The sequence below is a fragment of the Pagrus pagrus genome (genome assembly GCF_965226575.1).
Source record: "Pagrus pagrus genome assembly, chromosome: 11".
Taxonomy (NCBI): Eukaryota; Metazoa; Chordata; class Actinopteri; order Spariformes; family Sparidae; genus Pagrus; species Pagrus pagrus.
The window spans coordinates 25,084,220-25,096,956 of NC_140195.1; the positions used below are offsets into that span (position 1 = coordinate 25,084,220).

Sequence of the window (12,737 nt, forward strand, 5' to 3'; positions counted from 1 at the left end):
ACAGATATCATTGAAGAGTATCTGAAACACACACACTCACCCTCTGCCTTCTTCCTTATCTCCATATAGATGAGGCCTGTGCCAACTGCTCTTTTGGGGCAATCTGCGACGCCCAGAGCGGACAGTGTGTGTGTGCGTCCGAGTGTGTGGAGTCCCACCAGCCGGTGTGTGGCAGCGATGGCAGCACCTACAACAGCGAGTGTGAGCTGCACGTGCGGGCCTGCAAAGAACAGATGGACCTCCGAGTGGTCAGCCAGGGAGAGTGCAGTAAGTAATGCATGCATTTATGCATCATGTGTGTCGTACTTACAGTGTGTTGTTTCTGAGCCCCGAAGAATATAAATTATGCTCGGTTTACACATAAATCCTGCTTGATAAGTTGAAAAAAAAAAAATTCTATAGCTCTAAATAAAATGTGGATATAAAAAATGCAAGCAGAGCACAACAGGAACTTCATATAGCTGCAGGCAGACAGTGCCATAACAAACTTAGAATTGAATAGTGGGGTACTCAGATGGGGTTTTACGAAGGGAGGATGTATATGTCAGCCTACAGAGAGGGATATATTACAGAGTAAGTGGCATGCATGGCAAGTAGGAATGGACCAGAGATATCTCATTTAAATATCTATTCCAGGGATTTAAATCGAGGCCCCGTGTGAATGAAATCCATCAAAACAACTCCATGAATATCTCTTTTTTTTTTTTTTTGCACTGACCCCTCATGCTCTGACCGTTCCCTCTGCTGTGTGTGTAATTCAGAAACATGCGGCAGCACTGTTTGTGCCTGGGGTGCCCGGTGTGTCCAGAATAAGTGTGAATGCCCGCAGTGCTCCGGCGAGCCCTTCTCCACTGTGTGTGGAAGCGATGGCACCACCTACAACAACGAGTGTGAACTCCGCACGTCCTCTTGCATGCAGAAGAGGAGGATTGATGTGGCGAAGCTCGGCAGCTGTGATGAAGGTAGGAAATGGACTTTGAAATGGTGTAATTATGCTAACCAATCGGCCATCGAAATGGTGTAATTATCTTTATCAACTGACCTGTGGTACACTATTCAGTCATCTGTGGATTTTCATAATGGTCGCATATGCCACCAGCAGCATGCCAACAGGCTAACTCGAAGCGATGAAGTGAAAGTCAGACTGCGTATCCGTCAACACAACCTGTTACAGGAACGCTAACGCTTTCCGGGTGATTAAGTTCAGGTCAGCTGTACATATTAGAAACAATGGAAGCAATCACAATGTTTGTTTACAAGAACATCCAAGTAGAAAACTCCTGCATCACACACTCGCTTACATACAATTTAATTTTTTTTTTTTTTCATTTCATGATGCTATCTCAAAGTTCAAACATCACCTTCATCTAAAATGCACATGTGATGCCTTCACAGCTCATTAATAACAGCACTTTAACTGACGAGTGGAGACCTAATTTAACTGTTGGGCCACAGACTAAAGAAATGACAGCTGACTTCAGAAAAACAAAAACAAAATGACCTCTTTGATTGGTATCCAAACTTAAATCATAAATCCAGTCTGACGCTCTGCACTAAATTGAGAGCGTGTTCTTTCTGTATTAACTAATTAAGTGGTTAAGTTATTTTAGCGTAAGTTATCTTTGACAGTTAACATGACCGTTAGCATATACATTGTTTTACCATTTTATCTGTAACGTAACCTACAACTCCAAACAAATGAGCTAAATATGTCTGCTCTTCTGACCTTACATTAACTACCTACTGTTAGCATTTCCTTACAACACCTCAACAACGACCGATACCTCTAGGCTAATTTCAGAAAAACTAAATTACCTCTTTGACTCATATCCAAGCTCTACTGCAAAGTACTAAGGGGACTTGTTTCCAACAATTTAGCATTGGTCGTGTTTGACAGTAAATGTGACAGTTAGCATCTACAATGCTAGCCAAATTTACCCAAAAGCTTAACCATATTAGCGCTAACATTTACCTACAACTCAACTCAAAATAATTAGCTAAATATGTGTGCTTTTCTGACAGGACGTTAGCTACACGCGCTCTACACCAAAGTCAGAGCATGTTCTTTTGTTATGAATTAAAACTCGTGTCGGACATCTTGGCTTTGGTTATGTTTGACGGTTAACATTACCGTTAGCATCTACAATGTCAGCCGTCATTGTCATATTCACAGAGAAGGTTTACTATTTTATCAGAGATAAACCCTACAACTCAAACAAGTTAGCTAAATATGCCTGCTTTTCTGACGTACAGTAACGCTAACTCAACAACACCTCAACAACAACTAATACCTCTAAGCTAACTGTTAAAAAACTAAATCATCTCCTTTATTCGTAACAACAAATCCAAATATTTCTTTATAATTTACCATATTTTATTATATTGTATCTTATCTAAGTATATGCCTGTTTCTGCTTTTTTTAAACGTCTTTGCAGCCACTACATGTTTTTATGGATGTCAACACTTCCCCCATTTGAACTTAACACTGGGTGAAAGAATGGTATATTCTTAAATGAAAACAGTATTAAGCTGTGTCAGAAACATGTTCGTGTATTTATTGTATTCACTTGGCTTTCATTAGGGGCCGAGTTTCATTTGATCGTGTTGTCACATCTATTGAATTCCAGCTTTTATTTGAGAACTGCGGTATACATTTTATCAAGCCCTTCCATCCAATTATGCTTTTAAGTGTGTGACCGATGGCACTTAATGTGAGTACCCCTGATTTCTACGCCTGTAGCTCCGTCGTTCCTCCACATTCTGAATAAATGAGATCTAATTCACCGTGCAAATCATATCTTGATCAGCGCTGACAGACCGAGGCAGGATATCACAGCCCCTCGCTCGGCCTGTCTTGGGGACAACTCTGGAGGGAGCAACATGCCAACCTCTGGTTGTCATGCAGGCGATTGCCGTTCCCCCCCTCGGCCGTTGGGTCGTCACAGGGAACATAGTCATCCTCTGACAAGGTGTGAAGGGGAGCAGATTACACCTGCCAGCAGGAGGGATGGCTGGAGAGAAGAAGAAGAGGGGGGAGATGGAGGACAGAGCATATAGAGATGAGAGGAATCCTCTTCCATTTTGATTGCTAGCCAGGGGTGATTCTTTCTTTCTTTCTTTTTTTTTTACATTCTTTTTTTCTTTCTATCATTGTCTACCGTATTGGCCCTGGGCCTGTGAGGCGAATCGTGCCGCCAAAGCTCCTTGTGGTCGATTTAACATCATTTCATTGACTGAGACGAGTGACCTTTTTTGTATGTGGAGCATGAAGAAATGTGAAACTCTATGCCCGCGACACAGACTCACTGTCACCACACACACATAGACACTCCGTCCCCTCTCTGTTGGTTGTCGGGAATCAGGCAAAAAAGCTCTCTTCTCCCTCCCCAAGGGCATTGCTTTGCTTATGCCTGATGGCTTAGTTTTTCCATTTTATTCTCTCCCTCATGCTGTCTGTGAACATCCTCCTTTTTTCATCAGTTGCTCATTTTGATTCAGAGAAAACCATCAGGCTTACACAATAGAATCTTTTTTTTCCCCTTCTCTTCCCGTCGCTCTCTCTGCCATCCCACCCACTCATGTCTCTCTCCATTTTGCACTCTTCTCCATCAATTGCGCCTCTCGACAAAAGGGGCACCGATGCTTTCTCAGATAGGGGTGGAGATGGGATTGGCTGAAATCGATAAATTTCACCCCGGGGGTGACCACTAGTCCTGTCGTTTGCTGCGGGCTCTGTCCCCGCTCCTTTCAGCCGCCTCAAATCTGACCCGGACCCTCCACAGGAAGTCCGGCGTCATTGTAAAACGATTCAAAACCAAGTTGTTGTTTTTTGCCTTGAAATGTCTGTGTTTGGCTGTGGGATCCTGGGCTACACACTGCAGAGAGGATTTGTTGTTGATATATTCAGCCCCGCCTAGATGTATGGCTGTTAGGTTTTGGCAAAATTAGGAGTATATATTGTGTAATACAGCACTCTGTCACAAGACCAAAGACTTTATTGTAGACAGCGGCAGAGCTCTACATCACCGGTGTGCACAACCCCCCACCTCCATACTTCATATCTAAGATAAGCCTGGAGAGGAAGTGAACATGTGATTTATTCGCTTACGTAGAGCCGACTTAAAAACCATCCTCATTAGTCTTGTTGGGAGGAGGGGGCGCGGAGCATAAAAATGGAAGTTGTTTTCTTCCGCCTTTTGTTTAACAGTAATGAAAAATGACAGTGTTCCCACTGTTGGCCATACAGGGAAATTTATCACCTGTTTAATTTCACACTCGGGTAGGCCTGGCCTCAGCTCCTTTTCTCGACGCTGACAAAGTGGCAACTGAGAGCAGTGCATCACCTACGGGGGCCCGGGCCCTTTTTAATTGAATAGACATTTAATAAACAAGATTATGAGTGCAGGATCACACAGTGACACACCATCCACACCCTGCTCCGTACGGATCGAGTCAAGAAGCCACCAGGAGACAGCAAAAGGGCAAAAAAAAAAAAAATAAGCAAAGTGGGTGGCTGGATGCGAACAGAGCTCATCGGAGTGAGATCAGCGGATTTTTCCTTCATGCTCCATCCATCACGGGGCTTGTAACCTTCTCTTGAGGCAACAAAACTTCTTTTCTCCCTCTGCCATCTCCAGACACACCATCCCTCCTCCCCACCGGGCGCGACGCTCCATCCCTCTCTATCTCACGGAACTTTATTTGGACTAACACTCTGTCACATCCGTCAAGAGCCCGGCCCTACGAGGGACTGATGGATGGAGCGAAAACAAATGCAAATCGCGCCACGCCGCATCCTTCGGCAAAGGCCATTGTCATCTTCGATCTGTGCCGTGACACACGCCACGACGAGGGAGGATTTGTTTTCGAGTGATAGATGTCCAAGTTGACATTCACACAGGTCATGATATCATTGGTATCGGACTAACATCGTCTGCTGGAGCCGCTGATGTTGACATGAATAATCTGGTTGACCAAACATCTTCAGGCTGCATCTCACTCCATCAGGCACATTTTCTCCTCTTTTCTTCTCCCTCTCTCTCTGTTTTCTTCAACGCGGACTTCCGAACAGCTTTGACAACAGCACCTCCTCCTCCGTCATTGCCTCTATTGTCAAAATCCTGTCCTGTCAAATCCTTGTAACGTTTCTGTTCCTCCCTGTCTTTCTTAGACATTATTCTTATGCTATCCGTTCCCTTTCTTCTCTCAGCCTCTGAATTCTGTCCTCTTAATGGAGCTCCCTTGGCTAAATAGACTCCGGCTTCTGACATGATTGAGTAAAAAGGAGCGGATGGGCAGTGCAGAGAGAATAGCTGATGCAGCCATCTTAGCTGGGGATGTATTAATTGAAAGGTTCATAGGCAGCGCGGGTGGCGAGCACATCAAAGAGCAACAGCTAATTAGGACCCCCCCTTCGCCCTTCACTTTTATTTATTCCATTCTAATGTCTTACCTCTTTTATTTATTTATCTCGTCTCTGTACGGGGGCCTGAGCGGAATATGAATTGGCTTCTCCTGCATTTCCCTTTTTTTGTGTCCTGCTGTGCTGGCGTACAGTACACAGATACATGTGGCTAACAGCCAGTGCTGCAGTGTTTTTCCTCTTTCTGATCCGTTCCTGAGCCTTCTAGTTTTTTTTAGGCGACATCTGAAACCAAGTACCTGCGATAATGTCAGTGGCAGTTGGAAGCCATTAGCCTGCGCATTAGCCCCGTCACAAAATGTTATGTTTAACTCAAGACTGTGGTTCAAAATCGATAAGTAGCTGCAATCCAAGCAAGAGGATTAGGGTCGAAGGTTCGGCTGCTTTAAAATGGAGACAGAGCGAGTCCTTAACAAGTCCTGATGTTTGTGGGGGATGTGGCCTCAGAAACTCTACACAAAGCTCCGGCTCCACTCGGCTAATGAAGTGAAGGCCCCTCCACTCGATCGACCACTCTCAGCTGTCACGGCCCATTGCTGATGACCCATATCAAAGAACAGCCGGGGCTTCATCTGCCCTTACCCCTCCCCTGCAATGTGACCTGCTCCATAATCTACTTTAGAAGATGGGTTATGCTAAGTGGCACTTCCATCACTACCGCATTGATTTCCCCATTAGAGTTGGTGCATCAATACGGAGAGCGGAACGGGGCCCCTAAAAGTAGACGGGAAGAGGAAGAAACACCTTGATTACCTGATGCTTGTCGAGCCTCTCAGCAGCGCTGGGAGCTTTTAGTCGGACCGGATTCGTTTTTTGAATAACAAATTTGTTTCAAATGAACTTTCTGCCAGCCTACAGGGTGCCTCTCTCTCTGTCTGACATTCTCTCCATCTTTCGTTGCTGACTGCTTTCATTCCATGCCTTCACACGCGTTCACCTAATCTCCCCCGGGACTTCAGCTGGAGGTGAAATTTGCAGCTTCAAAAGCCGGATCCTCCCCCTTTCTTTGCCTGCACTCTGCAACAGCCCCCGATTTGTTTTTCATAAATGTATCCCCAAACTCTCCTGCTGGCTACGTGCTTTTTTTTTTTTTCCTTCTCTTTACTTGTTTCCCTGTAAAACCTTGGATTCTTCACCTTGTGCTAAAGTTTGCACAACAGTTCGACAATGTCAACATTTTCGTGAGCCCAGTACTTCTGGACAGTGATTGCGGGGCTTTGTTTGGCCTTGCTACTTCTCTTAGCAAGAACATAAGGTCAGCTCGAGCAGCTCTCTTGCTTCGATCCCAAGAGAGAAGTGCACTTTTAAAACAAATACAAGGCCTTTCAGGGTCACAGCTAAAGAGTTGCTGGGACAACTTTCTTTAAAGTCTCAGACGATAATTAGATTTTACAGAACACTTTGCAATTAGTTGCGTTCTCATATCAAGATGCAGGCAACCGTAAAGAAGGCCTTGCCACCCATTCTCTTTGCACACTTGGAGGCCACAGTTAATAATTCCCTCCATTTTTTGTCTCTGATTTAATTGAAATGAAAAAGGATGCCTCGCTGGTGGCGCAGAGATGTTGTGTCTAATTTATTTAGTCAATCTCTCGCCCTCGCTACAGTTGGTCATTATCTTGTTCCACCAGCAGCGCCTTTGGATCGCTCTCCTAACCATCAGCATGAGGGAAATGTAAATTATCCAAACCTTGTGACTTTCCTAAAGTTTAAATGCAGCCTTAACTTAAAGAGAAATGAAAGCAGGACACTGTTTCCACCTGATGCACATATAAAGAGCATTCCCCTGTGTGTTATTCTTTGTGTTATTAATAACATTGTGTTTCTATGGTGTGTTTTTTAATGCAGACTGCGGCTCAGGAGGGTCAGGCTCAGGCGCCGAGGGCTGTGAACAGGACCGCTGTCGCTTGTTCGGAGGCTCGTGGGACGAGGACGCCGAGGACGACCGTTGTGTCTGCGACTTCACCTGCCAAAGTGTGCCCAACAATCCGGTACGACCGCCTTCAAAAGCCCTCAAAACAAAATTGATGCAATTTGTGTCAAAAAACCTTTTTACCGGGAGTCATAACTCCGACACGTTGGGACTCACATACATCAGACATGCACTGCTGTTGACTTATTCTCCTCTGCGATGGCTGTATCTCCACAGTTCATCGGGGATAAACACAAAACAGTTTAGGAATGACTTAAAAGAGCTCCTTATGAACTAAGATTTTGCCTCCCAATCATCACATTTTTACTTTTTTCAATCGCAGAAATAATCCTGGTGATAGTTGTCTGTACATTTATGGTTATAATGCAAACAGGATCTGCTTTTATGTGTTCAAAATTGAAGCAGAAAAAGAAACACTGAGTGAATATATTTCTTTCTTTCTTTGTCTTTCTAGTGTTTTCAAAAAAATAAAAAATATAATGATATATCGATAAATTCTGAATATTTGAAACGAAATGAACCGCAGGTCCACTTACTCATTTTTCCCAGAGCTCTCAACTGCATCTTTCAGTCTTCACCAGCACCAGTTTCCTTAGGCTGCATCCAAATGTCTTGCAGACTCTTTGTGGAGGCTTTCACACTGAGCCCTTGAGTGCTGAGGGCTGTCCAAACCCACAATTTACCCAGTCCACATGGGGCCTCAAGTGGACGTTGTGCAGATTTCAAGAGAGTCTTGAATGATTTAATTACCCAGTTAATTAATCTGATTACAATTCATTGCAATATGGACATGGCCAATTCCAATTGTTGATTAAAAAATAAATATAACTTACTATATATGAGTAAAATAATTACTTTATTAGAGTGGTACTTAAATCATATAGGCCAGAATTAATGATATGTACATGTAGACATAAAGGCCATAGAAGTCATGTTGTCTTTAAGGCTGTCTATCAGCAGCTTATATTAGCCCTGCAGTCTCACACCTTCGCAGACTTGACGTGATGACAGTGAACACGTCACAGTGTGTCAGACGGTGGACATGTGGATTCAGCCTTAGTTGTCTTGGATGTGACTGAGTTGTTATCACATGACCTCAGTTTGGAACTTCAGTAACATGATAACTTTGCTTACATAGCTGAAGTTCAATACTTATGTGGAGTCATGACAGCTGAGAAAACCATCAGCTGATGAAGAGATGTGGTTGAAAACTCCTGTATAAGCCAGATCTTTTTTTTAAACACAAGGTCGTGTTTTGTTCAGTAATCTGTGACGTTCAGCCCCTACAGACGCTCTGACAGTCCTTTTTTTTATAGCCTTCTTCAAAGGTCGCATCGTCATGAGTCATCAACACTTTTAATTGTTTCCAATAAATTAGAGACAATAAAATACCATTAAAAATACCAACATTGCTGGGTCTGACGCTGATGTATAGTTAAGATATAGAGCAAGATGTATGTGATAAAAACATCGATTTTGACTTCATGAAATTCTCAAGGACAAGACTGAGCTTTCACGTTACATGCAGGGCATGGCAAGACAGGTAGTGACGGTGCCATGAGCCTGTCGATAAAGAGAGTCAAACACAATCAAAGAGCAGAAGGTCTAACTGTGTAACACTGAACTTTCTTCTGATTTTTCTGTAGGTTTGTGGCTCCGACGGAAAGAATTACAGCAACGAGTGCGAGCTGAAGAAGGCCAGATGTGAGAAACAAGAGCACTTGTTGATTCAGAATCAGGGACACTGTGCAGGTCGGTACATTACAGCACTCACAGTTAATGTCATTACGGTGCACAGAAGCACCCTCACCCAAGACTCATTGTCATTGACATCCCATTTCTCCTCTCATTTCATCCATTGATGGGGCAGTAATAGATGGTCTGTAGCTGCAATATGATTGCGCCCCTGTGCAGAGTGACCGCTGTGGCCGTAAGCAAATGAAGTGAAGAGGGTAAAGATCAGATACGATGTGTATGTTGACGTCATTTGCTCAGGGAAGTTGACTCAACACACTTTGCGGCTAATCTCTTGTCCATATGTGGAAAGTGACCGCTCCCCGGGGCTGGCTAGATAAGAATCTCTCTCACGGGTTCATGTATGGACTGAGCTGATAGCAGTAATGACTCACTTTTTCTGCCCAGACATTCTGACAATTTAAACCATCACACTTGTGCTTGATTCGTAACCCTCAGGATACCACTTCACCCCGCTTACTTTAATATAAGAACCCTCTCTTTGTAGCTAAATGAATAGCATTTATCAGCCAAAATAGGTGTCAGATCAGCGGCTGAGTAGCAAAGGTTAGCAGCCTCCCTCTCCATGGCTATGTTAAATGAGGGGCTTTTGCTCTGATGATAGCACAAGCCGGGGGAAGAAGGGCAAAAGCCACTTTGGGGATTTTGTGTGATCATTTCGGCCCGTTTGATTCCCCGTGGGTCAAAAATAGAGGATGGAGAGTTGAAGAGAGTGAGAAAGAGGGAGCTGCCAGTGTTTTCACACACATCCCTGCAGATTCTTCTCCTTCCTAAGCTGGCCTCCTTGGGCACTGACTGTCACGCTTCTCTACCATCCATGGATAATCAATCCTTTTTTGAAGAGCCCTCTATGGGTGCGAGAGCTCTGGGCTGTCCTCCTCTCCTATTGGTGCGAGGAGAGAACTCAGATCTTGGGGAATTTCTCTGCCCTCTACATTAGCTATGTAAAGGGAAAACTTAATTTGACCTCCACTCCGGAAACTTATCAAAACACGGCAGCTCGCACTAGCGGAGGATGAAAGCAACCTTGTTTCTCAGAGGTTCTGATTTTACAAGAAAAACTTCACCTCTTTTGCACACGGCGTCAACAATGTCATCCGCTGCATGCACATTTGAAAAGTTTGCCTCTCTCATAGCATTTCAAACCATCCTTTATAGCTACCTGTAAACTCAAGATCTGGGTCAGGGATATCTGTAAAATCCAAAGAATATTACATATCGGTTTACAAGCAAACACATGCCGATGTGCCCTTACAGGAGTATAAAAGACTAGCCACAGCGGCGAAAGCGCAGCAGCAGACCTTGTAAATGTGAGGGTAATATTGCACGTCACAGTCAGCCGCATTGTGCCGGACAATGGCCACTGAAGGGGAAAAACCCTCAAGGGGTGGAAGAACATATGAAATTAAAAGTTCTCCTTGTCCTTAATAGGCTCAGCGCAGATAGCTGAATGGAGCGCTGGAAAGTGGCAAGTTAAATGAACTGTGTCCGAAGCCCATCTCTGGAGTGGGAAAGCACTGGAAAAAGAGCGAGCCGAGTCATCACCATTAGGGCTGAGGCTCATATCCACACCAGTAACAGTGTGATTTATGGCCCCTGCATCTCCAGCCTCCAAACTCCAAATGAGCAACACAAGAAAAAAGAGATCGGGAGGGGAATAGAGAAAGACAGAAGGGGGAGAAAAATAAAGGAGGGAGAGATTTCTGCTCTCTATCTGTACAACTTTACTTTTCACTCCAAAGCCTGGAGAGAATTCAAACAATGATATTTTTTTTCTCTCACCTTGGCCATTAAACAACAAACTCCTCTTCTCCCTCCCACTGCATGTTTTGTTGTTCTCTGCCACTTTTCTGGAGACGCGCCAGTTTTTTCGGGAACACATTTGTTTATATTTTGTTGAATGTAGTTCTTTATTCCGAGCTGTCACACTAGTTTGAAGGCTGGTGCATCCTTAGACAAAGGAGCTCTCCACACACACTGCGCAGGCAGGAACGGCTCGGCACATTCCTTCACATTATGCAGCCGGCTCTTTTTTTTTTTTTTTTTTTTGGGAAGGTTGTAGGGCAGCGGCGCAATTCCGTTATATTAGACAAGAACAAATGACGAGAACATGCCTCCTAGTAGGTGGTAAATGTCAGCTGCCGCACATTCACCAGCAACACCATTGTTTGTTTTCACTGGAGGTAATAGCATCATTTTCCCCCTGATTTTGAGCCATTGTGAAGAAAGTAGCAAATAGAATTGTTATCTTGAAGCCGGCTGCCAGCCTCTCCACCTCTGCCCCTCAAGCCAATCTCATTGTTGGCAAAAAGTTACATGTTGCTCGGAGATTGTGTTGTCTAATTCCCCCCCACTCTGCTCAAACCCCCTCCGCCGCCGACGTAATCACTCAAATGTTGCTGTTCTTCTTTCTCTCCTTGTGCCATCTCCCATCTCCCATCTCCCTCTCCCCTTTTTCTTCCTCCCTCATCAGCGATTTCAGCCACATCTCTGCCAGAGCTGACAGCACTCCAGCACTGCAGTCTGTCTGTGTACGGCTGCTGCCACGACAACACGACGGCCGCCTTAGGAGTCGGCCTGGCTGGGTGTCCCAGTAAGTCGTCCCCCCCCCCTCCCTTCACCTTCGATGCCTCCTGAGTTTGTTGTGTGCGAGAAAAGTTGTAGATACTATCAGGCTATTTCAGCATATGGGGCTTATTGTCCTTGACTGCAATTACAGCAGCAGAGTTGCAGAGCTGAAAACGTTTCATCTTAATCCAAGGAATAATTATGATAATGTTGCACCGTATCAACAGAAAAATCTCTCCATCTGATGATCTTGACGAATGATAGCACGGAGACGAGGGAGAAAGTGCTGCATCAAGCTGTTAGCTGGAGGATACAGCGTGGACGGGGGGGAAATGCAGACTTAGAAATAGGGATATACGGAGATTTAGCAAAGGGGAAACTCACCTAAGCACACTTTATCCACCTTTTTATTTGTGGAATAGGGTTTAGCCAACATTTGAGCTTAGCATAAATCTTTAATACAGAGTATCCACCATAGTAAGCAGTATTCAAATGTTGTGAGCTACGTGATGAAAGGGTTTCTCAGAGTTAGAAGAGCATAAATAAAAAGCAGTGATGTTTTGCAGAGATTTCATCTGAAGCAGCAGAAGTTAAAAGTGACATCCATGTTGCCGTGCTCTCCTCAGGCACCTGTCAGTGTAACGTCTACGGCTCCTACAAAGGCACCTGTGATCCAACCACCGGACAGTGCTCCTGTAAGCCCGGAGTCGGGGGACAGAAGTGCGACCGCTGCGAGCCGGGCTTCTGGAACTTCCGTGGCATCGTGACGGAGAACATGAGCGGCTGCACACGTAAGGAACCACCTCTTTGTATCTGATCGAGCAAATTTGCTGTACCATTACACGTGACTTCAACAGCAGGAGCAGTAATTGTATGCATGCAGCCTTCCCATAAATGTATTCCTTGCACCTTCTTTACATAAAGGGTCAGTTCTCTCAAACGACAAAAAAACGCATATTTTCTCACCTACCTCACGCGGTATCTAGCCATGCAGAGAGTATTTGGCTTTGAGATTTATGCTGCTGCTTCTATAGTCAGGACAGTTTTATTCATATAGC

At 44.5% G+C, this 12,737-nt stretch overlaps 1 protein-coding gene across 7 annotated transcripts in view; it reads left to right on the forward strand.

Annotated features, from left to right (window-relative positions):
* agrn (agrin) overlaps positions 1–12,737 on the forward strand; it is a 276,308-nt gene that overhangs the window by 207,686 nt on the left and 55,885 nt on the right. For all 7 annotated transcript variants that reach the window (XM_084365476.1, XM_084365478.1, XM_084365477.1 and 4 more), the window contains 6 exons: positions 70–267; positions 762–962; positions 7,272–7,414; positions 9,003–9,108; positions 11,585–11,704; positions 12,306–12,470. In XM_084365476.1, coding sequence (XP_084221602.1) covers positions 70–267; positions 762–962; positions 7,272–7,414; positions 9,003–9,108; positions 11,585–11,704; positions 12,306–12,470 — 933 coding nt within the window. The remainder of the gene's footprint in view (positions 1–69; positions 268–761; positions 963–7,271; positions 7,415–9,002; positions 9,109–11,584; positions 11,705–12,305; positions 12,471–12,737) is intronic.